We start from the raw sequence: 26,259 nt of genomic DNA, 5'->3' as shown, positions 1-26,259 counted from the left end.
AGCGGCGGCATGAAGCGCACGGCGTCATAGCAACCGATGACGCCGTGCGCTCCTGCTCTGAACAGGAATCCAGCCCGGCATACCACAGACCGCTCTCGGCTGCGGAACATGGCCGTGTGCATTCGGCCTAATACACAGTGTAATACACTGACTGCCCGCTTGCCTGTGAGATCCAGGGGGCTGGGTTCACTTCAAGTTTTTCCCATCCTATTAATGTATACAAAAAACGTATATACGTTAAACAGATGCCTCAGACTGATGCCGTACAGTGGCCTCCATTCACCATAGAGTTCCATTGAAATAAAAAAATAATACTTCAGTATTGTAATGCATTTGCTGTCAGTGTAAGGCCTCATGCACACGGCCGTGTTCCGCAGCCGAGAGCGGTCCGTGGTATGCCGGGCTGGATTAAATACCATTTTTCACTTTTTTATAATCTGCGGATTTGTAGTGTGACTGACGCAGTGGCGGATCTGACTAAATCCATTTGGTGCAAGTGATCTGCGTGTACGCACCAACCATAGTATCTACACGGAAACTGCGTCAAGAAGGGACATGCCATAATGTTCAGCTGGAACAACCCCTTAAATAAAATGGCTGCGGACTCATCTTAAAATGGCTGCCGATGAATATTCATGAGGAGTTCCGGCTCAGCAGCAGCGTTTTTTTTATTTTTTATTGTGCACTTGATATGAATAGAAAGCAGCCCGAGATCTCCTCTTTCAGTTTCATCTTTGAGCGTTCCTGCTCCCGCAGCTCGCTGTCCTCCCCCTCTGATGCTAACCTTCGCGTCCCTGAAGCTGTAGATAAAGATGGACGCTGGCTCCTCGCCAGCCAGCTCTGGTTTCTACGTGTGCTTTTACCGTGTCCAGCGCTGATCACGGTGACGCCTTGTGGGAATTTATCGCAGACGTGGAAGATTGCTGCAGAAATTTCTGTGACTGAAAATCATCGGATTTGTACAGTTCCTCTGGTTATATAGAACACGTACATTTCTGCAGCAATTGTGGGAGCATAACCCGAGGCCAGGCTCCTCCGTATTGACCACGCGATGTGCCACGCGGCCAAGAACCAAGTGGTTGAAGTAATTCGCAGCGAATCAGTAGGTACAATCCAGCCTCAGGCCTCCTGCACACAACCATGGGGCCACCGTGCTTGTGCCGCGGACCACAAATCGCGTGTTTTCAAAACACAGGCACCGACAGTGTGCACTACGCATCGCGGTGTAGGCCCATCGACTTGGGTCCGCAAACCGCAAGATGCCGTGAAAGATAGGACATGTTCTATCTTTTGCGGTGTGGCGGCACGGACCCCAAAGCCTTGGAAACACTCAGAAGCCCGAAACCTGCATCAAATTGTACGGATTTTGCTAAGGATTTGGGTTTCTGCACACGGTGCAGATTACGTGCCGTTTTTCCGCGCGCATTGTCATGTGGACAAACTGCAGCGTAATAGAGTACCAGCAAAGTGTATTACACAAATCCCATGTAAACTTAGGGGGTCATTTACTATGTTGAAATGCGCCTACATTAGTCGTATTTAAGATGCCGATGGCGGCACAGCGGTTAGTTGCGTCACTATCTGCGACTTCGCCCTGCTCACACCCGATCTAAAATTGTGGGCGGAGAAGGGGAAGGGCCGGCAGGTCCGTCTCATTCACCATTTTTTACACCTGTTTTAGGCTTAGAAAAAGGTCTAAATTTAAGACAGCAAGGAAGTAGTCTTACATTTAGACTGGCGCTAAATGCGCCAAAGTAATGGAGAGGCCAGCGCCTCTTCATAACTTCGGCGGATTAACCGCCAGCTTAGGGCTTTATTAAGACCGGAGTCTATAATACCGCCAGTCTTTATAAATGTCCGTGCAGGAATTGACCCGTGGTGTGGGTTTTGAATTGTTAGTGCGGATTCAGCTCATTGCAAAGGGTGAGACCTGAGGCGAATATGTGTCAAAATCTGCAATGAACGCATGTGAATATGGGGCAGAAAAAAATGCACGCGAATCGGCAAAAACGACACTGTCGTGCGCATAAAGGCCTCATGGACACGACCGTTGTTGTGGTCCGCATCCGAGCCGCATTATTTGCGGCTCGGGTGCGGACCCATTCACTTCAATGGGGCCGCAAAAGATGCTGTCCGCATCCGTTGCTCCGTTCCGTGGCCCCGCAAAAAAAATATAACCTGTTCTATTCTTGTCCGTTTTGCGGACAAGAATAGGCAGTTATATCAATGGCTGTCCGTGCCGTTCCGCAAATTGCGGAACGCACACGGACACCATCCGTGTTTTGCGGAGCCGCAATTTGCGGACCGCAAAACACACAACGGTCGTGGGCATGTAGCCAAAGGGTGATAATTAGGCCTCTTTCACACGGCCGTTTTTTTTTTACGGGCCAATTTTTGTGTTCCGTATACGGAACCATTCATTTCAATGGTTCCGCAAAAAAAAAAAAAGAATGTACTCTGTATGCATTCAGTTTCCGTATTTCCGTTGAAAGATAGAACATGTCCTATTATTGCCCGCAAATCACGTTCCGTGGCTCCATTCAAGTCAATTGGTCCGCAAAAAAAACGGAACACATACGAAAATGCATTCGTATGTCTTCCGTATCTGTTCCGTTTTTGTGGAACCATCTATTAAAAATGTTATGCCCAGTCCAATTTTTTCTATGTAATTACTGTACACTGTATATGCCATACGGAAAAACTGAACGGAAACAAAAAACGGACCGCAAAACACTGAAAAAGCCATACGGTCGTGTGAAAGAGGCCTTAGGGCTGTTTCACACGAGCGGATGCCGTGCGTGACATCCGCTCCATGAAAGAGTGCCAAGACCCGATGCAGACTGCAGAGGCACGGAGCATTAACATGACTGATAATGCTCCGTGCCTCTGCAGTCTGCATCGGGTCTTGGCACTCTTTCACGGAGCAGATGTCACGCACGGCATCCGCTCGTGTGAAAGAGGCCTTACTCTGACGATCCTTCCCAGGCTTTGTGCATGGGTGACAGGCCTGTCTGCGAGTTGTCTTGTATTGTATTGCTCCTGTGGTTACTTTATAGTCGGCCCTTAACTTGTGTGCGTTTCCTGTTTAGGTCTCCGCTGAGGTGTCCTCTTCAGCCTCCACAATGATTTCCTTCTGTTTTCTGCCTATTTTGCTCTTGCTTGACTCGTCGCTCAGTTGTATGACGTCCAGGCTCGTCCTCAGTCATTGTCCCGGTGTCCCCCTTAGTGTTGTGTGGCTGGTCTACCTCCTTAAAGCTCCTGTTCTTGCCCTGATATCCAGTAAACTGCCCCGTCCACAATGGATTCCCTCCGGCCTCCTCTACGTTCTCACCTTCTGCTTCGCTCCTCCTCTGTACCAGACCCTGAGGTTCTTTCTCTCCGCTCAGTCTCCGGAGTTGTACTCTGTTTTCTCCGACTCCCTGCTCTATCATCTGCCCCTTCCATTGTCCTGTCTTCTCTGGGATCTGCTTGTACCTCCTGATAACACGAAAGACTCTTCTGCCGGAGACGATCGCGAACAAACAGACAAGAGGAATTTCGTCAGACTCGTCAGACTTTCGAAGCCGGATTGGCTTTACCTCTGTCCGGCTTTTGTCTTCCTTGCTCTGGCTTTAATATGTAAGTTCACAGAACTCTTTTATAACATTAACATTTTATATATAAAAATCTAAAACAATAAATTTAAAAATAAGAGAAAAAAAAAAGAACTGAAATACTGAACTGTATTCTCAAAATAGTAAGTTTTGGATGTTATGGGGCCAACGGAGAAGGAGGGATCCACTCGGGGTGTGGAGACCTGCACATACACAGGGCTTCTCTTCGTCCCCTTCTTTAGGGCTCATGCACACGACCGTATTTTTTTCCTGTGTCAGTTCTGTTACGGAAATTACTCCGTGTGCCTTCTGTGCCTGTATGTCTGCATGGCCGTTCTGCAAAAAAAATATGTCCTATTATTGTCCATATTTCAGACAAGTTCTATTAAGGGCCGGCCCTTCCATTCTGCAAAATGTGTAATGCACGCGGCCGGTATCTGTGTTTTGCGGATGTGCAAAACAGGCAACGGTCGTGTGTATGAGCCCTTAGGCACTGCACTTTTTAGGATGTAAAGGGTTTGCAAAAAATAAACCTCAATGGTATATAATAAAAAGGCGATATCTTACAGATCCCCTACTGCTCTTGTTCCCACACTTTACGTGGTATGCCCTTCTGGGACATTGATGGGTTATCACTATAAAAAAGCGTTTAATGTCAGATAGGAGCAGATCCCACTCCTGGAACCCCGCTCCTATGTCCAGAACGAGCCCCCAAAGTGACTGGGAGTACACAGCACATGCCTGGCTTGCTCTCCGTTCACTGCTATGGATGCTCACTCTGCCGTTTTGCCAAACTCCCATAACAGGGAATGGAGAGCAAGCCATGCATGTGAGGTGTGCTATCATTCACTTTGGGGGCCCCGTTCTGGAAATAGGTGGGGCCCGCTCCTCTCAGACATTGATGGTACATCCTAGCAATAGGCCATCAATGTCCCAGATGAGAAAAAAAAACATTTATTGACACTCTACTGGTCTCCACTTTGTGGTCCATCTCAATGCCAGAGAAGGTCTGCTCAGCAAATCACCGGGCCTAGTGGTCACCCTCCTGTGCCAGTGGTTGGCTGAGTGGGGTTTTCTGGCCATTTTTGTGGTGTCCAGATTGGAGCACCAAGTAGAGAGCAGCGGAGACCAGGGCAGCGTCTGAACAGTAGATTGATGGAGTTGTCTCTTCTTTTGGGTTATTAACCATCTCTGATGACGCTGGACATTATTTTTCTTAAGGGGGTTCTCCGAGACCAGTAACTTTATTTAATATTGCCAGGCACAACACAGGAGGAAAAAAAGAACACTCACCTGTCAATGGTGCCCTGGTTCCAGTGTCACGTTCCCTTCTCCTCTCTGGCGTCACTGGACCGGAAGTGTGAAGTCTACGTACACCTAACCACTGCTGGCCAGCCAATGGCCTTGGTCACATCATGCTTGCACTTGTCACCACTGAGGCCGTTGATTAGCTTACAGCAGTGATGTGTGTGGATGGTAGGTCACATTTCCGGTCCAGGAGGCGAAGGGAACTCGGCAATATCAAAAGGGATTTCTGGTCTTGGACCAGAACCTGTTTAAGAGGGAAAATCCCTGTAAAAGGGGGTATGTCACCAGGAACTGTTACACCAGGCACCGTGCCTTGTAGGACTAGCTCAGCTGAATGTAATGATACCTTTCACCTATTGATCTGTTGATTCAAATGAGCAGTTATGTGCACCGAGGGCGGGCCCAAGCACTTTGTGCACACTTGCTCCTCCTGCTTCCACTGCCAGCCCTGCCGCCGCCGTCTCGTTTTTGATGGACAGGGCCAGGCGAGATAACGAAGCAGGAATCTGACCCTGCCTTCACATTGGGGATGTAGTTGCACGAAAGTGATCTAACTGTTTGGTACTTTCCACCATGGTCATTGACTTTGAAGAGGCAGATGAGCGCCGGCCTGTACCGTGTGAGATTTCTAAAAGTAGGTTTTATGGTTGACAGTTGAAATGTCGATTCCCTACTATACGGGGCGCCTGATTGACATCTTATCCAACCACTACAAGGAGGCTGAGTTCCTGGCGGCTATCGTTTATTTGGCGGTGTTGACCATCTCAAGGTGGGTGTAAACGTAACATAACGTAAACACTTGTTGGTCCTCATGAATAAAACTGGTGAAGGCAGAAACTGAGGTGAGCAACCACTCAGATTTCAGTTGCCGTTTTTTCCAGATGAATTCTGATTGGTTGATGGGGTTAAAAGCTTCATTTTGATGCATGGTCCCATAATGGTAAAGGGGGTATTCCCAGAGAAGACATTTATAGCATGCCCACACGTGATGCCATGAATGTCTGATACTTCTAGAATCCGTACCTGAAAAGGAATGCCCCGACCCCAGTCTTGCCTGGCGAGGCAGCCATCGACATTCACTTCTATGGGAGGTACAGAAATTCGGCTGCGCTGCTACCTGTTCATTCACCTGTATCAAATCCTGTGAATACTCCATTAAACCCCTCCACAAGCCGCCGTTCTCTGGCAGTGCATTACAGATTTGGATTGTCCCATGGAACGATTGGGGTTGTCTGATATTTTGATATTGATGGCCTATGCGCAGTATAGAACATCATTATCAGATTGGGGGGGTCCAACTCCCAGCATCCCCGCCGTCCAGCTGAAGAGGCTGGGGAGCTGCGGTGAGTGCTGCGGCCTCCTCACAGCATACTGAGGACAGCGCCGTCCATTGTATAGTGGCTGTCCTTGGTATTGCAGCCCAGGCCCATTCATGTGACCAGTGAACATGACATCACTGGCCTACGAACTCGCTAGAACGCCATGGCCTCTTCAAACAGCTGATTGGCAGCTGCCTCTCTTCCCTTGAGGATAGGCCACCAATATAAAAACCTCAGAAAACCCTGTTAATGTATTGTTTTATATGACTGCCATTCTGAATGTGAGCCTGGAGGGCGGTCGAGGTCTTCTCCTCACAAGCATACATACAGGGAAGGGCGTCCGCCATTGAGTGAGACCACGCACCACAGTCCTTGTCTCCGAATTGCGAACACGTGAGGTAAAGAAACAATTATTGTCTTATTATGCATAATTCCAACGCCTCCTTTTTCTTCAGCTCTCTTTCCGCCGGCTGCAGAGGAGGACTTTTCATATTCTGCCTCTTTCGTCTCACAAGACGTTTGAGAATTCTTCTTTTCCGTGCGGTCGTTAAGCAGGACATCGCCTTCTTCGAAACGAATAAAACAGGTAAAGTACGAGCCTGTAACTTGGAAAGATTTGGGAGATTTATCAAAACTGGTGTAAAGGAAAACGGGCTTAGGCTACTTTCACACCTGATCCGCCATGGACCAGCAAAAACGCTTCCGTCATGATAGTACAACCGTCCGCATCCGATAGTACAACGCGTCCGCATCCGAACGGTTGTATTATCTTTAACATTGCAATGACGGATCCGTCTCTAAAACCTTTGTAAGTCAATGGGTGATGGATCCGTTTTCTTTTGTGTCAGAGAAAACGGATCCATCTCCATTGACTTGCATTGTGAGTCATGACGGATCTGTCTTGCTCCGCATCCCAGGACGCACTCAAAAACCCTGCTTGCTGCGCTTTTGTGTGCATCACGGGAACGCAATGGAACGGAATACATTCTGGTGCACTCCGTTACGTTCTGTTCAGTTTTGTCCCTATTGACAATGAATGGGAACAAAACTGAAGCGTTTTCCTCCGCTAGTAAGGTCCTACGACTGGTCTCAATAGCGGAAAGCGAAAACGCTGGTGTGAACGTAGTCTTCGTTACATTTTTCACAGCTCCTTTTAGAAATAAAAGGCAGAATCTGATCGGTTTTTATGGGCAACTAAGCCCCTGTTCTGTCGCACCAGTTTTGATAAATCTCCCCATAAATGTAGTAATGCGTGACCTTCTATTTCACCATTGTGGTAATGGCGCATTTAGCTAGAAATGAATGCGTATTTTACGGTTCTCTGGCAGGTGACCTCTCCTCTCGACTGTCCAATGACACGGCTCTCGTGAGTCGCTCGATTGCTGGCAATGTGAATATAACACTTCGGACGTTAATAAAATGCTTTGGCTATTACTACTTCATGTTCCTTCTGTCGTGGCAACTTACGCTGCTCTCCCTCGTCAGCATGCCATTAATATCCGTGGTGCAGCACATGTACAATAAATATCACGAGGTAAGTGTCTATATGGAAATAAAATGTCATAATGCCATCTTCTTGTTGGTCCAGCCACAAATAATAATCTTGTGTGACAACTATCCGCTGCACAATCAGGAATGTCGGGGGAAAAGTAGGATCAGGCGTTTTTAATTTCCTGCACTTCCTGTGCTTGGCCCGTCCGCTGCCTTGTCCGCCATTCATCTCCTAGTGCAGGCATCTCAAACTGCGGCCCTCCAGCTGTTGTAAAACTACAACTCCCACAATGCCCTGCTGTAGGCTGATACCTGTAGGCTGTCCGGGCATGCTGGGAGTTGTAGTTTTGCAACAGCTGGAGGGCCGCGAGTTTGAGATGCCTGTCCTAGTGGGAAGGTGCATTCCACACAGCCCATCATGGTGCCTGGTTGCTGCCTTTATTCGGGTCCCTCCTCCTGACTGGGAAGGAGCCAATGTAAGAAGGCCATTAGGGTGCTCATAACCTGCATGCAGATTAGTGCTAATTGCTAGGCCGTGTCTGGCCCAGCAACGTTAAAGGGAACCTGTCACCGGGATTTTGTGTATAGAGCTGAGGACATGGGCTGCTAGATGGCTGCTAGCACATCCGCAGTCCCCAGTCCCCATAGCTCTGTGTGCTTTTATTGTGTAAAAAAAACCTATTTAATAGATATGCAAATTAACCTGAGATGAGTCCTGCCCCTGAGATGAGTCCAGCGTGAAGGAGCCCAGCACCGCCCCGCATCCTCAGAATCTCCTCCTTGCTCCCCGACGTCAGAAAGCTAGAGCGCCGTAATCTTGCAATGCGCAGTTCGTTCCCTGAGGCTGATGCCAGCACAGGGAAGGAACACTATGACGACACCGCGCATGCGCTAACTCTCGCATCACGAGATTACGGCGCTCTAGCTTTCTGACGTCGAGCAAGGAGGAGATTCTGAGGATGCGGGGCGGTGCTGGGCTCCTTCACGCTGGACTAATCTCAGTGACAGGATTCATCTCAGGTTAACACAGGTTTACACAGTAAAAGCACACAGAGCTATGGGGACTGGATATTGCGGATGTGCTAGCAGCCATCTAGCAACCCATGTCCTCAGCTCTATACACAAAATCCCGGTGACAGGTTCCCTTTAAAGAGGACCTGTCCCCTCTCCTGACATGCCTTTTTAATAGCTACTTAAATTCCCTATCTAAAAGAAATCTGGAGCATCTATTCTTATGGCTCTAAGTTGTGCCATTCGTTTATTATTTATACTAGAAGTTATGGAGGCATTGCTAGCAGTCTGCAGTAAGGGTACAGAGGGGCGGTAACCAATTGGGGGGTGTACCTGCACAGTCTGAAATGGCAGCACTGATTGGATAGAGTGAGACTGTGCAGATACACCCCCCTCCCCCCAACTTGTTACCTCCCCTCTGTACCCTTACTGCAGACTGCTAGCAATGCCTCCATAACGTCTAGTAGAAATAATAAAGGAACGGCACAGCATAGAGCCATAAGAATAGATGCTCCAGAACTGTTATTACATGGGGAATGCATGAAGCTATATAAAGAGACATATCAGGAGAGGTGACAGGTCATATGATGGAGTTCCCTATCAAAATAACTTGTTGATCGGTGGGACACCATATATTCCTAGACCAAAGGGTCACCACACCCTCTGCACAGTGCAGCCCCCTGCTAGGTGCCATACAACAGTATTTCACATGCTTTCTAGGCCCAGTACCCTGTAATCAAGGGAGTTGGTTACAAGAAATCTGTCATGTTGAACATGGTGTCTGATCTGCAGGCTGCATGTCATACAGCAGGAAAAGCTGAGCGGATAAATATAAAGTTTTGTGGGAAAATATTCAGTATAACCTATATTTTATTTATTTAAATCATTGCTCATTACTGGTGTCTTTATAATCATATATTGTGCCTGTGAATACAGCAGTGATATGTAGATTAGCTTTCTGAGCAGATCTCAGTGTGGTGAAGCTATAGTACATAGTGTATGTGATATGTAGATGCTAGGACACAACTCTGCCCTCAGCACGTCTAGTCCTGTCAATCAATTGGAGGAGGCGTGTGCAGAGCACAGAGGGCGTTACATAGCAGTGCTCAAAGGATTCAGCCCCGCTACTGAGTGCTCAAAATTCTCATTTGCATATGAATAACAATGCTGATTTCTCTTCAACTGTTTATCATACAGACAAAAGAAAGGCACGGTATTAATCAGCATGATGAGCCCTACCAGGCAGTATGTCTGATTTAATAGGGTTGATCCTGGTGACAGAGCCGCTTTAACTATAGATTATATTGTCTAGAGTGGGTTCCACTTCTGTGGGACCTCCGTAAATAGCCAAGTGCACTATTTTCACTGCTATAGATGGATGTCCTGAAGTAGTGAATGGAGAGGACTTCACGCACTCATGGTGTGCTTTCCATTGGCTTCAGGGCCCTGGTTCTTGAGATAGGAGTGGGTTCCACCTCTGGGACCTGCAGCTGTCAGACATTTATGGCATATTCTATTGCTATGCCATAAATGTCCCAGAAGGGAACGCCCCTTTAACGCTTCTGTGGAGTCAATGAAAGGACATTTATGGTAGGTCTAAACGGTTGTCCTAGCCACACATGAAAAGTGACATCTAAAACTTCACCTTCATGCATTTTTATATCGAATTATTGGCTTACCATTCTTTACTTTTATCTCGTAGGATCTTGTGAAGAAGGTGCAGGACTCCATCGCTGCCTCGAGTGATCTAGCAAAAGAGATTGTAGAGTCAGTAAAAACAGTGCAAAGTTTTGCCGCTGAGGAAGAAGAGGTGAAGAGATACGAAGAGGCGCTGAAGAAGACCCACAGCCTGCAGATACGTAGGGACATGGTCCGAGCTTTGTATCTTCTGCTGATAAGGGTGAGACAACAAGTAGTATTCCCCGGAGGACCGCTCATCTGATTGACATCTGCCTCGTCTGCAGGAAACCCCATCTAATATCCTTAAAATTTTACTGCTCTCAATGTTTACAGTATCACGTCAAAAAACATCTGAATGAGATCAAGCAGAAAGACTGAATTAATAGCCGGGATAGGCCAACAGATAGGGTGTTAGGCGTTTCCAAATATAAGGAATCACTGCCTGGGGAAACGCTAAAAGAAAACCAAAAAATCTTTATTTCCTAATTGTACAAAAACATCTAACAGGTGGGGAGATTGCAAGGTAGAGAGATCGGTCTGTGTGATTACAGCATGCGTGCTGGCTGCCGGTCACATTTATATCACATTGCTGGGTGAGCGGGTCCTTCAGCCCTTTTGTTTCTTGCCCACTGATTGTGAGAGTGTAATGGGAGGGGGATAATGGCTGAATGAGCAGATACAAGTAGGTGGGGTGCAGACACCTGACAATCAGGCCCCCTGAATAATATAGGCTACAGCTTCCCAGTGTCTCTATGGTAGACAACACTGGAACCCCTCAAATAAGCGGACCGATCGCAGCCGTATTGCGAGGGCTAGGGTTATATAGAAGGGTATATCGCTTTCTAGAGGTCCCTATACCTGTAGCTGATTGCTGGCAGACATGCCCTATGCTACAATGGATAACAGGTGCTCTCGTTGGTTGCTCCCTTTCTAAATTGCCCCTCAATGCCACGGCCACACAAGCGCCAGAGGCTCCGCCACGAACAGTGCGGCGGGGTCAGCAGTATCACTATAAGGCCCCTTTCACACGGGCGTTGCGGGAAAATGTGCGGGTGCGTTGCGGGAACACCTGCGATTTTTCCGCGCGAGTGCAAAACATTGTAATGGTACCCAAACCCGAACTTCTTCACAGAAGTTAGGGCTTGGGATAGGTATTCTGTAGATTGTATTATTTTCCCTTATAACATGGTTCTGAATACAGAATGCATAGTAAAATAGCGCTGGAGGGGTTAAAAAAAATTATAATAATAATTTAACTCACCTTAATCCACTTGCTCGCGTAGCCGGCATCTCTTCTGTCTTCATCTTAGCTTTTTGTAGCAACAAGGACCTTTGGTGACGTCAGTCATCACATGATCCATCACCATGGTAAAAGATCATGTGATGACCAAAGGTCCATAAGTGATGCATGAAAATCACCGCTCATGTGAACAGCCCCATAGAAATGAATGGGTCGGAATTCAGAGCGGGTGCAATGCGTTCAACTCACGCATCGCATCCGCGCGGAATACTCGCCCGTGTGAAAGGGGCCTTACTCAGACTCCTCAATAGCTCCTGATGATCATGGCAAGTAGGAGAAATGCATTGAAGTGTGAAGGACCCGCTCACCCAGCGCTTGTGATATAAATGTGACCGGCAGCCGACACGCATGCTGTAATCACACAGACTGATCTCTCTACCTTGCAGTTTCCCCAACCCCGTTAGATGTTTTAGTACAATTAAGAAATAAAGAATTTTTTGTTTTCTTTTAGCGTTTTCCCAGCCAGCACTTTCAGCAATTTTCTGTTTTTATAAGCATTTTTGAACAACATTTTGAACGTGCATTTTTATTCTAGTGTTTTTAAAATTGCCTACAGCCAAAATCCTATATGTATGTTTTGAACAGGTTTTATTTAGGCTTTTAATGCTGTCTTTGAAGCCCTAATCGGGGGTGGATTATAAAAGGAGAGAAAGCTTTAAGCTGGCTTTTTAATGTTTTTTTTTTTTTTTTAAACCACCTGAAAAACAATATTGGAGAAGCGCTATGGAAGGTCTAAAAAAAAGAAAAAAGAATCATGCCGTTTTACCACTGCTGGCGAGTTTTCAGTGGATGTAACTAGCGATGAGCGAAGTTCTGTTCCATTTACCACAGAATTGCGTTATGGAGCCTTGACCACTCTCCTCCATGTGAATTTAGCCTCAGCTACCCGCTGCAGTGATTTTTTTTTAAGCTACCCAGTGCATTTTCTCATAAAAATGGATTAGAAAGGTACAGTCCCATGTAGTGTCCACCTTCCGGACAAGGCACACCCTCGATGGTATAGAAAACCTGGTCCACGTGGTCTTCTTCAACAAGATTCTGTCAGTTGATTGACAATCTCTGATGCCAGCTGTAACCATAGGTGTGAATGACCTGGTTATCTGCAGGGATAGTTGTAGAATTGTCGTATACCTTACTCTACAAGGTGTCTTCTTTTGTTTTTGTTTCCTTTAGATCATTAATCTCGGAGTCCAGGTCGCCATGTTATGCTACGGACACACGTTAATCCACAAAGGAGAGATCAGCACCGGAACAATGGTGTCTTTTCTCATCTACCAGATGGAGTCTAACGATTATATACGGGTACGAGACAAGAGAAATCGCACTGGTGTCAGGGCTCAGTGTCTGCTCTGTATTTAGGAAAAACATTGGTGAACGGTAGATAAATGTGCCCCAATGTTCCCACGCTTCACGTACGCATCCATAGGAGGCCACACGCTGTCACTTAAGTTCTACATACCCACCTTATCAAGTACCGTAAGTGCCTCAAAAGGAGTGATCGTGTGGATGGGCACTTAGAAGTCCCTATAGCCTCCCTGGTTCCTCTCGGTTCTTTGGGATGGGACAAGGCATTTTGAATCTTTAGGCAGATAAGGTAAAGTGTGATTTTCCCCCCCCCCCCCCACCATTTTCTTCTTTCCCATCATGGAATCAATTTAATATGATAGTGATTGGGTCCTAGACAGTAAAAGGGTTAATGGAAACATTTCTGAGTCCAGTACCTGATTTACTAATCTCCGGCTCCAGCGCCGTCTGTCCATGAATTGGCTCTAAATGGAGACAATACCGCGTTGTGCTTTAAGTTGCGCTCTCTAATCCCTGATGGGTGGCGACCCCTGTGATCTCTTACATCGTATCCTGTCCCTGCTGTTTCATCAGAGGTACAGATGGGGTTAGCAATACCGCACGATAAGATTCCAGCAAACAGAGACTTGTTGCATCCATTTTTTTTTTCCCTTATGTCTGTCCGCCAACATCAGGACCTGTAGAGAAATCCATACTCACCTGGTCACCGCCACTCACTGTTATCTCCTTTGGTCCCCAGTCTTCACTGCACATCTGATCCCCGTCTGTCAGCTTTCTGCATGGAAGGGGTCACCAGTGCAGCCTCACCCGTGATGTCTACCCAAGTGATACGTCATTACTGGGATACATGGGCAGCACGGTGGCTCAGTGGTTAGCACTGGCGCCTTGCAGCGCTGGGGTCCTAGGTTTGAATCCGACCAAGGGCAACATCTGCATGGAGGTTGTATGTTCTCCCCGTGTTTGTGTGGGTTTCCTCCGGGTACTCTGGTTTCCTCCAAAGACATACTGATAGGGACCTTAGATTGTGAGCCCCATTGGGGACAGTGTGATGCTAATGTCTGTAAAGCGCTGCGGAATATAGAAGTGCATAAAATAAATAAATATATCACTGCTGAGGCCAGTTATTGGCTGCAGTGGCACACATGACCCCATCCATTTATGAAGTTGACAGATGGGGAGCAGAAGTCCAGTGAAGACAGTGGTGGGGAGCAGGTGAGTATGGATTTCTCCACAGGTCCCACTTGCTGGAAGGCCGATTCATTTCAAAAAATGGAAAACCCCTTTAAGGCCTAGTTCACACGAACGTATGGCTTTTAGAGTTATTTGCGGCCCGTTTTTCACGGATCCGTTGTTCCGTTTTTGAGTTCCGTTGTGTTTCCTTTCCGTTTTTCCATTCCGTTTTTCCGTATGCCATATACAGTATACAGTAATTACATAGAAAAAATTGGGCTGGGCATAACATTTTCAATAGATGGTTCAGCAAAAACGGGACGGATACGGAAGACATACGGATGCATTTCCGTATGTGTTTCGTTCTTTTTGCGGACCCATTGACTTGAATGGTGCCACGGAACGTGATTTGCGGGCAATAATAGGACATGTTCTATCTTTCAACGGAAAAACGGAAATACGGAAACTGAATTCTTAAGGAACACATTCCGTTTTTAATGCAGAACCATTGAAATGAATAGTTCCGTATACGGAACACAAAAAAACGGCCCGTACACTCGCAAAAAAAACGATCGGGTGAACTAGGCCTAAGGGAGCATTCACACGACCGTGTTTGGTTTTGCGGTCCGCCAATCACGGATCCGTGTTTTCCGTATGTCTTCGGTTATCTTTCTGTTTCCGTTCCGTAAGTCCTTATAATACGGACGTGGTGCTTCCGTGTGTCATCCGTTTTTCACGGTACGCAAAAAACTGAATTGGGACTGAAATGGGGTTTCCTAGAATGTTTTCAGTCCAGGGGTCCGCAAAAAACAGATGACATATGGATGCATTTCCGTGTGCTATCCGTTTTTTTATGGACCCAATGACTTTCTATAGGGCCACGGACCGCAATTTGCGGCCAAGTATAGGACATGTTCTAAAATAATAGGAACGGACACATGGAACACACGGATGACAATGAAAGGCATTCTGCAATTTTTGCAGGCCCATAGAAATGAATGGGTCCGGGCATTGTCCGCAAAAATTGAGGAACGGACACGGAAGAAAAACACGGTCGTGTGAATGCTCCCTAAGGGTGAGTATAGGGCAGTTAATGGACAGATTGGGCTAACTAGTGAAGTGCTGGTATTCTGTTCTAAATGAAAACTTTGAAACGTATGAGAATCTGAAGACTTAGATACGTCTTCTATTGGACTAGTAGTGCCGTTCACGGTAGGACTTCCACGGTAGGTTCTTATTGTGCATGACACAGAAATGAACTAAACCTGTGCATTAAAAATATAATTTTTTATTGACCTACATCCCTCTCTACTGTTTTCCAGTCTCTGTTTCACATGCTCAGTGAGATAACACATTCAGCAGGAGTGGCCTCCAAGGTTTTTCGGTACCTGGATCGGGAGCCTCAGATCTCCGCATCCGGATCTCTTTGTCCGAAAGAGTTAGTCGGTGAATTTGAGTTCAGGAATGTTACGTTTCATTATCCCTCCCGTCCAGATACCCCTGCTGTGCAGGTAAGTGTGCGCAACTGTTACACGTGCCGAAGTCTACACCCGTACCACGTGAAAAATACCATCCTTCTGGGGCAGACTTACTGAGGCTACAGTCAGACGACCGGAAGTGTTTTGGTGTCCGCAAAACATGGATACCGGCCGTGTGCGTTCCACACAGGCCCAGCCTTATATAGAAATAGGACATACTTTGTATTTTTTTGCTGGGCTGCCGAACAGGACTACAGATGCGGACAGCACACGGTGCGCTTTCCGCATCTTTCACGGCCCCATTGAAATGAATGGGTCCCCACCCGTTCCGCCATTTTGCAGACCCACAAATAGGGTCGTCTGAATGCACCCTAATCCTGTAGACAGGCTCCGCATTTATCACAATGGGTCTTGTTGATGATAAATCTGGTGCAGGGCTAACTTCATACCACTTATTGGTTGGCTAATATTGCAAACAATTTTACAAAACAATTGTGATACAAAATGTTGCACCTTAGGTAACGCTGTAGTCTACACAGCTCTTGGCCAATGAAGCGTGGTGGGAATGTAAGTCTCAGAGATTTCTGCAACAGATCCGCCGTCTGTGAATGTAACCTGATGGCTAATGAACAACCTAGACTGAGGGTCATGAAGAATCTAGGAAAAATGACTCTGGAGTGTGCAGCTGCAGCACAGTAAAGGAATAGGACACTTGCAAACTGTTCTTGTTATTTAATATGTGAATGCCTTGTAATGTACCAACATATTTCTGTATGGATTAGTCGGGGTTAGCATTCCTGACTCTGCTCCTGCAGGAAGTTAGTTGCCCATAGCTCAGTTACCTAGTGCTAGCTGAAGGAGCGAGAGGAAGGAGAACTAGGCCTTCATTCCAGAGAATCACTATTTCTGAGAAAGTTACAGAGAGGAAACCATCTCTACTTCACAGTACTCCAGAAAGAAAGAACTAGAAGGTCCAGAATAGGCACGGGCAAGCATTGGAGTCAGTCAGAAAGGTATTTGCTGTTTAATGCTGATAAAGACTTTACTGCAGTGAGAGGTACATTTCACTCGTGGACACGGTGTGGCCACCATCTCCTGATCCTGTACTGCTCAGCTGGGAATTACAACCACCATTGCAAGAGTAATATTGCCAGCCTTAGATTCTGCAGACAAAGAGGAGTACTACAATCCCAACCCTGGCCTACAGCCATACATTGCTATCTGGGAAAATTTGCACTGAGAATTGTTTGGAACTGTGTTTTGATACTGTTGGATGTACTACAACTCCCATTCTGAACTTTGGTAAAGAGCTACGTTTACCTTCTACAGTTGGACTCCAGCACCATTTGCCGGCCACAGCACCTACATCTCCTGCCTTGCATCCGCACCAGACTCACAACACAAAGAGCACCCCAGTTACCAACAGGAGCCCCAATATTAGGATATACCCCGAGGAAAGACAGTGTGCACCCTCCTATCATTGCCCTGGCCCTAGGGAGCATTGGTGTGGGGATTGCCACTCTAAATAATTATTGCAGCCAGAGCCACTACCACTCCCATCCTCTGCTCCACTCAAACCTCCCGGGCTTGCGGCACATGAGAAATTACATGAGACTTCTTTTGAGATTTATTTGATGCGGTACAGCTCAGACACTTTTTTTAATGAAACTTAAATTTTCTTTGCAGTGTTTATCACTAGGGATGAGCGAATCGACTTCGGATGAAACATCTGAAGTCGATTTGCATAATACTTTGAATACTGTACGGAGCGAATGCTCCGTACAGTATTAAAATGTATTGGCTCCTATGAGTTATTACTTCCAAGTGGTACCTTGGAACTGAACCTGAGTTCGGTAAATGTTTTTTTACAGTAGAAATTAACTTATAAAGTTATTATGCAAAGTCTCCTGAGACTTTGAAGTAATAACTTTGGCTCATATCAGCCAATACATTGTAATACTGTACGGAGCGCTCACTCTGTACAGTATTTAAATGAAGTATTATGCGAATCAACTTCGGATGATTCATCCGAAGTCGATTCGCTCATCCCTATTTATCACTATGGAGTATGCAATACAAAGATTTAACCACACACGCTCCGTGTGCCTTAGAGGGGTTCTCTGATTTCATAATGACATTTTATTCATCTTCCGAGAGTACCCCAAACACTGCATATACCTGTTTTTTATGTTAGCACTTCCTTTCCCCTGTTCTCAGCATCACTGTATCCTGGCAGGATGTGTACTTGCAGAACTTCCTGTTTTCATCAGGTTTTCTAACCAGACCGATCATGCTCTGCTCTGTAATGTTTTCTCATGGATTGCTCCGCTTGCCAGGCTGTTTTTCTCTGTGGTAGCCATTCCCCCTACACGTCCCCTTTCCATGTTAGGTAGGTAGCGCAAACCCTGTGAAACAGGTTTTGGTTAGAAAACCCAACAAGAAGCTTATAAAAACAGGAAGTTCTGCAGGTAAACATCCGGCCAGGATACAGTGATGCTGAGAACAGGGGAAGGAAAGTGCTGAAGCGAAGAACTGGGATATGGGGCCAAAATATGCAGTGTTTAGAGAAGTATAGGCAGGTTGGAAAAATTAAGTTATGAAGCAGATGTTCCCTTTATTACAGCTACACCTGTCTATAGCAGAATGACTGCCAATTATCCCGAGTGCAGTGTGTACATCTTCTCTATGATATTCTCCTCCCATTGGAATTCTGTGTCTCTCCTTGACAAACAATCGTCTACAGAATGATGGCAGAACCTTAATGGGCACCACACTGATCTAAATGCTACTTCTACTTCTGTGTTCTAGTAATCGCTGGGGGTCTCAGTGCACAGAGCCCCTCCGATATGAACTTATGACATGTCTCTGATCTTTCAGAACTGTGACATAAAACTTGTGGGCACTTTATGTAGCCTGTTCTTTCATTTACTGCAATGTTCTTAGTTCATATCTGTCCTCTATCGTGTCCATTTTATGACCCGCAGAACGTTTCATTCCGCCTTCATCCTGGAAGTGTTGCGGCTCTTGTTGGGCCCTCAGGAGGTGGCAAGACAACATGCGTGTCGCTTCTAGAGCGATTCTATGAGCCACAGAGTGGAGAAATCCTTCTTGATGGACGACCACTAGCTGATTATGACCATCAGTATCTGCACAGTAAGGTAAGAGAAACATAAAAGTAACCCTATCGGGACCATCTAAACATGTAGTAAACCTTTAGGACACCTGCACATGAATGTCACCACAATAGTAATGGGACAAATACGAAGCAAAGTCTGCATGTGGTGTCTGTGTGCATCTGTATCAGGCTAGGGAGAGGCTGATTTGTAATATTGTCCTTAGTGATAGGAAATCCAGAAAAATGTCTGCCCCCGTGATCACTGCTTTATAGGGAACCTCCAGAAACCTTTATATACCGTACACACACTTGAATGAAATTAGTAGCTTTAACTATAAGCTGTGTTTATATTAGCTGCTGATTGTATGAGCAGTGCCCCCCCTTCAACGCCTCAAGGACCAAGCCAATATTGTTTTGTTTTGTTTTTCTTCCTCCCCGCTTTCCAGGAGCCATAACTTTTTTACTTTTCTTTATTTTTTGCAGTACAAGTTGTATTTTTAATGGCACCGTTTAATTTTGCTATATCCTCTATGGAAAAGATGGGAAAAATGCATTATGGAATGACAGGACGTCCCTATTACAGCGATAACAACAAATTTATATAGGTTTTATTTTGTTTTACAGCTTTTAAAAATTTTCAATTTGCATTGCATCTCCAGATTCTGACAGCCATAACTTTTTATATTTCCATCTACAGAGCTGAGGGCTTGATTTTTATTTTTTTTTACAGGACAGGCTGTAACAGTGGCGTAGCTAGAAATGACTGGGCCCAGCAGCAAATTTTTGAATGGGGCCCCCCTCCCCCAGTAATTTTTTCGCAACCCCTTCCTTTCATGCCGCCCCCATTCCTGTGGCTAGTAAAGATCGTTCTCTCCGACCAGGGCCAGCAGCTGTTCCATCCGTTTTCTACACTGTCTATACTGTCACTGTATATAATTTCATTGTGTAATACTGTTGAGGGGGCCCTGACCAAATCTTTTAGTCCTCCTCCTCCTGGATGGGCCCCTTTTGGGTCAGGGCCCCAAAGCTGCAGCTTCTCCTATAGCTACGCCCCTGGGCTGTAGTTATTTGTACAATTTTGGGGTACATACAGCATTTTGTTCACTTTTTGGGGGCCAAAAAAAAAAGGCGAATTGCACATTTATATTTTTATCCGTTAGGCCTCATGCACACAACAGTTTTTTTTCACGGTCCGCAAAAACGGGGTCCGTAGGTCCGTGATCCGTGACCGTTTTTTCGTCCATGTGTCTTCCTTGATTTTTGGAGGATCCACGGACATGAAAAAAAAGTCGTTTTGGTGTCCGCCTGGCCGTGCGGAGCCAAACGGATCCGTCCTGAATTACAATGCAAGTCAATGGGGACGGATCCGTTTGACGTTGACACAATATGGTGCAATTGCAAACGGATCCGTCCCCATTGACTTTCAATGTAAAGTCAGGAGTCCCTTTTATACCATCGGATCAGAGTTTTCTCCAATCCGATGGTATATTTTAACTTGAAGTGTCCCCATCACCATGGGAACGCCTCTATGTTAGAATATACTGTCGGATATGAGTTAGATCGTGAAACTCAAATCCGACAGTATATTCTAACACAGAGGCGTTCCCATGGTGATAGGGACGCTTCAGGTTAGAATATACTAAAAGAACTGTGTACATGACTGCCCCCTGCTGCCTGGCAGACCCCCCCCCCTCCCCCCTGTTTTTAACTCATTGGTGGCCAGTGCGGCCGGCCCCCCCCCCCCCTCCCCCCTGTAGTTAACTCGTTGGTGGCCAGTGCGGCCGGCCCCCCCTCCCTCCCCTGTAGTTAACTCGTTGGTGGCCAGTGGGCCCCCCTCCCTCCCCTGTAGTTAACTCGTTGGTGGCCAGTGGGCCCCCCTCCCTCCCCTGTAGTTAACTCTTTGTTGTCCAGTGCGGCCGGCCCCCCCTCCCTCCCCTGTAGTTAACTCGTTGGTTGCCAGTGGGCCCTCACCCCTCCCTCCCCCTCCTAATTAAAATCTCCCCCCTATCATTGGTGGCAGCGGAGAGTACCGATCGGAGTCCCAGTTTAATCGCTGGGGCTCCGATCGGTAACCATGGAAACCAGGACGCTACTGCAGTCCCGGTTGCCATGGTTACTTAGCAATTTGTAGAAGCATTATACTTACCTGCGAGCAGCGATGTCTGTGACCGGCCGGGAGCTCCTCCTACTGGTAAGTGACAGGTCTGTGCGGCGCATTGCTTAATGATCTGTCACTTACCAGTAGGAGGAGCTCCCGGCCGGACACAGACATCGCTGCTGAAATCCACTGGTTTCCAGTAATCATAGAGCAGTGCATTGTGGGAGCTCAGTTAAAGGGAACCTGTCATGAATATGGTGTCTGAGTTGAAGGCAGAAGGAGCTGAGCAGATTGATGTATAGATTTATTTGAAAAAAATTCAATAAAACTTGTAATTTACTCATTTATATTTCTGTTCATTTTTAGCTTTGGAGTCCAGGAGGCGGTTCTATCAGTGATTGACAGCCTTCCCTCTATGACTATGTATACACTGATAGCTCCGCCCCCTGGACTTCAAAGCCCAGAATAAGCAGGAATATAAATGAATAAAATACAAGTCCTACTGAATCTTTTCCTATAAAACTATATATCAATCTGCTCAGCTCCTCCTGCCCTATAACAGGCTGCCTGCAGATTATCTTACATTTTCATGGTTACAGGTTCCCTTTAAACAGATTACATACCCCAAACCATTGGGTCACATGTCTGACATAGCGCACACTAGCTTGCACCATTCCTATGTATACAAATGAAGAGAGCATGACACAACTGATATTCAAAATCTTCCTTACCTTCCAGCAGCCTGCCGTCCATCTTTACCTCCACCGGGCTCTCTGTAAATTCTCCAATTCCAAAACCTATGTAGTGTAAAACAGGAAGGGTACAGGGGCCTAGCTATCGGGGGTGCAGAGGTAGCAGTTTTACCATAGCTACCAGTAAGATACCAGTATGATTAATATTTTCAAAAAGCCATTTGGCCACTGACACCTCTTTACACCTCAGTGTACCCTTCCCTACTTATCTTTATTCCCTCATGCATTCTGGATGGAAAGAGATCTGTTCAGGATGTCGTCCATTCTGTCAGCATTCCGTTTTGTGACCGGACACCAAACCGCTGCAAAACGGAACAAACCATATCTGTCACTAAACACAATGTAAGTCAATGGTGACGGATACGTTTTTTTTTAGGATCCTAAAAAAATGGATCAGTCACTCACTGATTTTTAATGTATTTAATTAAGGATATGGTTTGTTCCGTTTTGATTTCACACAACCGCATCCTAACGGAACGGATGCATCCTGATGTGCAAAATCAAAACGGATCCGTTTAAGGGCTCATGCACACGACCGTAGTTGGATGGTGCCCTTATTGCGGCCCGCAAACAACGGGTCTGCAATATGTACGGGCACCGGACGTTTTGAACCACATCACGGATGCAGACCCATTCAAGTTGGGATGGTGCCCGTGTATTGGGGACTACAATTTGCTGTCCCCAATGCACGTAACGGCCGGCACATGTTCGTGTGCACGAGCCCTAATTCCGGTTTTGAGATGATCTCAAAATCAGAATTACCAATGCAAGTGTGAAACAGGCCTAAAGCTAAGGGTTAAAAGACCCCATCGCTGCTGCTTGGCATGTGGTGCCCACAACCTACCTGTCAGATACCAGGGTGCACTTACACTTGTATTCCTGTGTAACAGATTAAATCTCTTAGACACTGCCCCCGACATGTTTCGCCAGAGCCCTGAAAATCATTAATTGCGCTCTTACAGATTTTGCTTTGGGGCCCACGGGTTTCAAGGGCCTCTGGAGGAGGGGGATGCTGCTGAAGACTCCGCCACACTGTATGAGGGGCTAGAATAGGGGAGTAATGGGTGGGGGGAGCTGATTGACTCAACACACACAGCACAGCGCCAACGTCACAGCAGCAGCTCAGCCAGCAGGGTACGTGAAGAAGAAAGCTTCGCATGGCTGCGCCACCCCGCTGAGCATCTAGTGAGTGGCATATAATGGCCAGCCTGTCATATTACAGGGTCGGAGGTTACCAGATGCTTAACCCCTTAGTGGCCAGCCTATTTTGGGTCTTACTGACCATGCGTTATTCTTGCTTTTTTCATTGTCGCCTTCCAGGAGCTTTAACTTTTTTTTTTTCTTCCGGCTATGTAGCTGTATGAGGGCTTGTTTTTTTTTTGCGGTACAAGTTGTAGTTTTTAATGGTGCCATTTTGCGGTACACAACTTTCGGAAAAACTCTTTCTGGGAGAGAGATAGGAAAAAACAACAAAACTGCCACTGAGTTTTTACGTTATAAATTTAGCGGCATTCATTTTTCGCCATAAATAACATAATATCTTATTCTCTGGGTCAATACGATTACAGTGATACCAAATACATGTAGATTTTTTTTTTTTTTTACTTTTTACTACTTTTGTGCAATAAACCTCTTTTTGTTTTAAAAAGTCATTTTGCATTGCCGCTTCCCATGACCCATAACCTTTTTTTATTTTGCTATGACACATTAAAAGGTTTTTTTAAAGCACAAGGACACTTTAACAAAGGGGCCACAGTCACATCCCCTCTAGTGAGAGATTTTTTATATTAATGAAATCACTGTAAAATGTTCCCTCTAGGTGGCGCTGGTCGCCCAAGATCCGGTTTTGTTTGCCGGAACAATAAGAGAAAACATCAGTTATGGACTCGGCAACAAGATTGAGCAGCAAGTGACCGCAGCGGCGAGGCAAGCAAAGGCTGAGAACTTCATCAGTGACTTGGACAAGGCCTATGATACAGGTAAGCGATGTAAGCATTACACTGTACAAGCACAATAGAAAGCGGGAGACCAGGAACCCGACGAGTGACTCCGCAGATGGGGAATATTACTTATATTTTTTATTTAGGTTTTATTTTATTTTTAGTTTCAAGAGATTCTGTCTCCAGGATTATGCCTACAGAGGCGTTTATGCGTTCTGATAGTTCACCCAGAGCATGTCTGCAATATACTTTTGTTATTTATATGAATGATTTTGTTGATTCAGAAAATCGTTTTTTTATTTATTTATTTATGCAAATTACCCCCGAAAAGAGCCCAAGGGGCCGTCCTCTACATCTTTGGAGCCCAGCCACACCCATTCTTATGGAGCCCAGCACTGTCCCGCATCCCAAACTGCCCTCCTTACAGCCCTGACGTCACAGAGAAGAAGCGCCGTAATCCTGTGCACGGACGCAAGCGCCTGCTCGGTCTTCCATCCCTGTGCGGGCAGTAGGGAATGGACTGTGCATGCACCAGCTGCCTGTACACTCTGCTTATGTGCGGCGCCATGCTCATGCGCCGGATTACCGAGCTTCTGTGACGTCGGGGCAGTTTGGGATGCGGGGAGGTGCTGGGCCCCATAGAAATGGGCGTGGCTGGGCTCCAAAAATGTAGAGGTCAGCCCCTTGCCTTGCGGCGCTGAGGGAGCGGACATGCTGTCTGCATCTTTTGCTGCCCCATTGAAATGAATAGGTCCTCAAAAATTGTATTGTATGTGTCCCGAAACGAAGGCTGTGTGCATGAGGCCTGACATAAACATTTCATTTTCATTGGAACTTCTTCTTGTGCTCAGTGTTGCCCCCTGCTGAGTAATGTCGTTTGTGTAGCTTTATGTGATTTTTATTTTTGGTTTGCACTGAGCACTTCTCTGTCCCTCAAAAGTGATTGCCACTTTTCACTTCCATTCTGCATTAAGTAGAATATATTTTAGTAAAACTTGATATAACAAAGCCGCCCCTTTATACAAGAAGGGAGATGTTTCTCATCGGACTTTCATTATTTTGTCACATACCCACCATCCTGATGTCAAGAGGGTGTTCTGACCTATCGCTGACCCTGTTGTGCCTGGGGTCAGAAGGTCTCAGTTTCTCAAGGGATCGCTCCATGGCCTAATGGTGAGAATGGATTCCGGTCCAGGTTTTCCTGCTTAGGTTTGCGATCCTTTTTGTCCCATTTAGGAATCTGTAGTTTTTCCTTTCAGCTGTTCTCTGTCAGCCGCTCCCAGCTACTATATATTCTCCCTTTCTGCTTCCCTTGTTGCCAGATATAGACCTTCCTTCCAGATCTTCTATTCTGGAATTGGAGTTGCTGTGACTGGAGCTGTTGGATCTCCGGTTGACTCCTGTTGTTGTCTCCCTTTGGGGATTGTTTGTGGTGTTTGTGTTTCTCCTTCCCCTGTTGTTACCCTAGGTGTCAGTGGGGAGGACTAGTGCTCCCATCATCCTACTCACTCCCTAGGGCTTATTTCAGGGTAACCCAGGGACGAGGCACGTGATCGGCATACGGGTGAGCAGCCCGTCTAGGGACGTCGGGGAAGCCAGTGCTAGGTGAGCTAGGGGTCACCACTCCTCCCTCTCCCTAGTGAAAGGGTACTTTCCTTTTCTCCCCTCTGCGCCGCATGTCTGTTACCTGCCATCTCAGACGTGATATTATATCTGGCCCTTATTTAGTTTTTTCTTTTTTTTAAGAAAAAAAAAATCCCACTATGGATTCTATTGCTGCTTTGGCAAATCAGTTGCAAGGTCTGTCTCTTGAAGTGACAGAATTGAGGGCATTGGTCCTTCAGCAGCTGCAGCAGACCGCGAGCCCAGTGGTTGCTATGGGTTACCAGGTCAATCCAGAACCTAAGGTTGCTCTCCCTGACAGATTTTCTGGAGGGAGAGACAAATTTGTGGTGTTCCGAGAAGCCTGTAAATTATATTTCAGGCTGCGCCCAAATTCCTCTGGTAATGAGGAACTGCGGGTGGGGATTGTTATTTCCCTTCTCTAAAGGGATCCTCAATCCTGGGCTTTTTCATGTACCAGCTGGTACCCAGGCTCTCCGGTTGGTAGATGAGTTTTTAGAGGCCCCGGGTCTCATATACGATGACCCTGAATGAGTCTCCCTAGCTGGGTCTAGATTACGGCGGCTTCAGCAGGGAGATCGGTCAGCGGAGGTCTATTGTTCCGAGTTTCGAAGGTGGGCCACGGATACTCTGTGGAATGACCCGGCTCTCAGAAGCCAGTTTTGCCAGGGATTGTCAGAGAAAGTAAAAGACGCGCTTGCGTCCCTTGAGGCCGCTATGTCGCTATCTATAAGAATTGATATACGCCTTAGGGATAGGCTGAGGAGTTGTCGTCCTCCAGAGACTTTTCTAAGGCAGGAGTCTGTTTGTTCTGACTCAGACGAACCTATGCAACTAGGAGAAGCCACTTATCAAATTGGTCCTCCTGGGGTTCGCTGTAAGATGAGTTTTTTTTGTGGTCGTTTAGAACTTGTCCATCCATACCTAAAAAGAAACAACCGCCAGAACTACTGACCCCAGGTTGTGTGGAGGATGACAACCTGGGTGTATACATCTCCTCCATACAAACGTCTGTTTGTTTTGCCAGCTATGGTAGTTTTGGGTAATAAAACTGAAACAATCTCAGTTTTTTTGGA

General features: G+C 46.4%; 1 protein-coding gene across 4 annotated transcripts in view; it reads left to right on the top strand.

Moving 5' to 3' along the window:
• The window catches only part of TAP2 (transporter 2, ATP binding cassette subfamily B member), a 35,216-nt gene that overhangs the window by 1,575 nt on the left and 7,382 nt on the right, over positions 1-26,259 (top strand). The window contains exons 1-10 of one of the 4 annotated variants that reach the window (XM_044268839.1): positions 428-1,102; positions 3,090-3,618; positions 5,556-5,670; positions 6,676-6,806; positions 7,549-7,754; positions 10,425-10,622; positions 12,876-13,004; positions 15,500-15,688; positions 18,640-18,813; positions 23,440-23,608. In XM_044268839.1, coding sequence (XP_044124774.1) covers positions 1,052-1,102; positions 3,090-3,618; positions 5,556-5,670; positions 6,676-6,806; positions 7,549-7,754; positions 10,425-10,622; positions 12,876-13,004; positions 15,500-15,688; positions 18,640-18,813; positions 23,440-23,608 — 1,891 coding nt within the window. In that variant the 5' untranslated portion in view covers positions 428-1,051. Of the gene's footprint in view, positions 1-427; positions 1,103-2,940; positions 2,986-3,089; positions 3,619-5,555; positions 5,671-6,675; positions 6,807-7,548; positions 7,755-10,424; positions 10,623-12,875; positions 13,005-15,499; positions 15,689-18,639; positions 18,814-23,439; positions 23,609-26,259 lie in introns of those variants that run through there. The other 3 variants (XM_044268840.1, XM_044268842.1, XM_044268841.1) reach the window with 3 other exon arrangements.

This window comes from Bufo gargarizans, chromosome 9, assembly GCF_014858855.1.
Source record: "Bufo gargarizans isolate SCDJY-AF-19 chromosome 9, ASM1485885v1, whole genome shotgun sequence".
Classification (NCBI taxonomy): Eukaryota; Metazoa; Chordata; class Amphibia; order Anura; family Bufonidae; genus Bufo; species Bufo gargarizans.
This window is presented reverse-complemented; position numbering and strand designations above follow the sequence as displayed.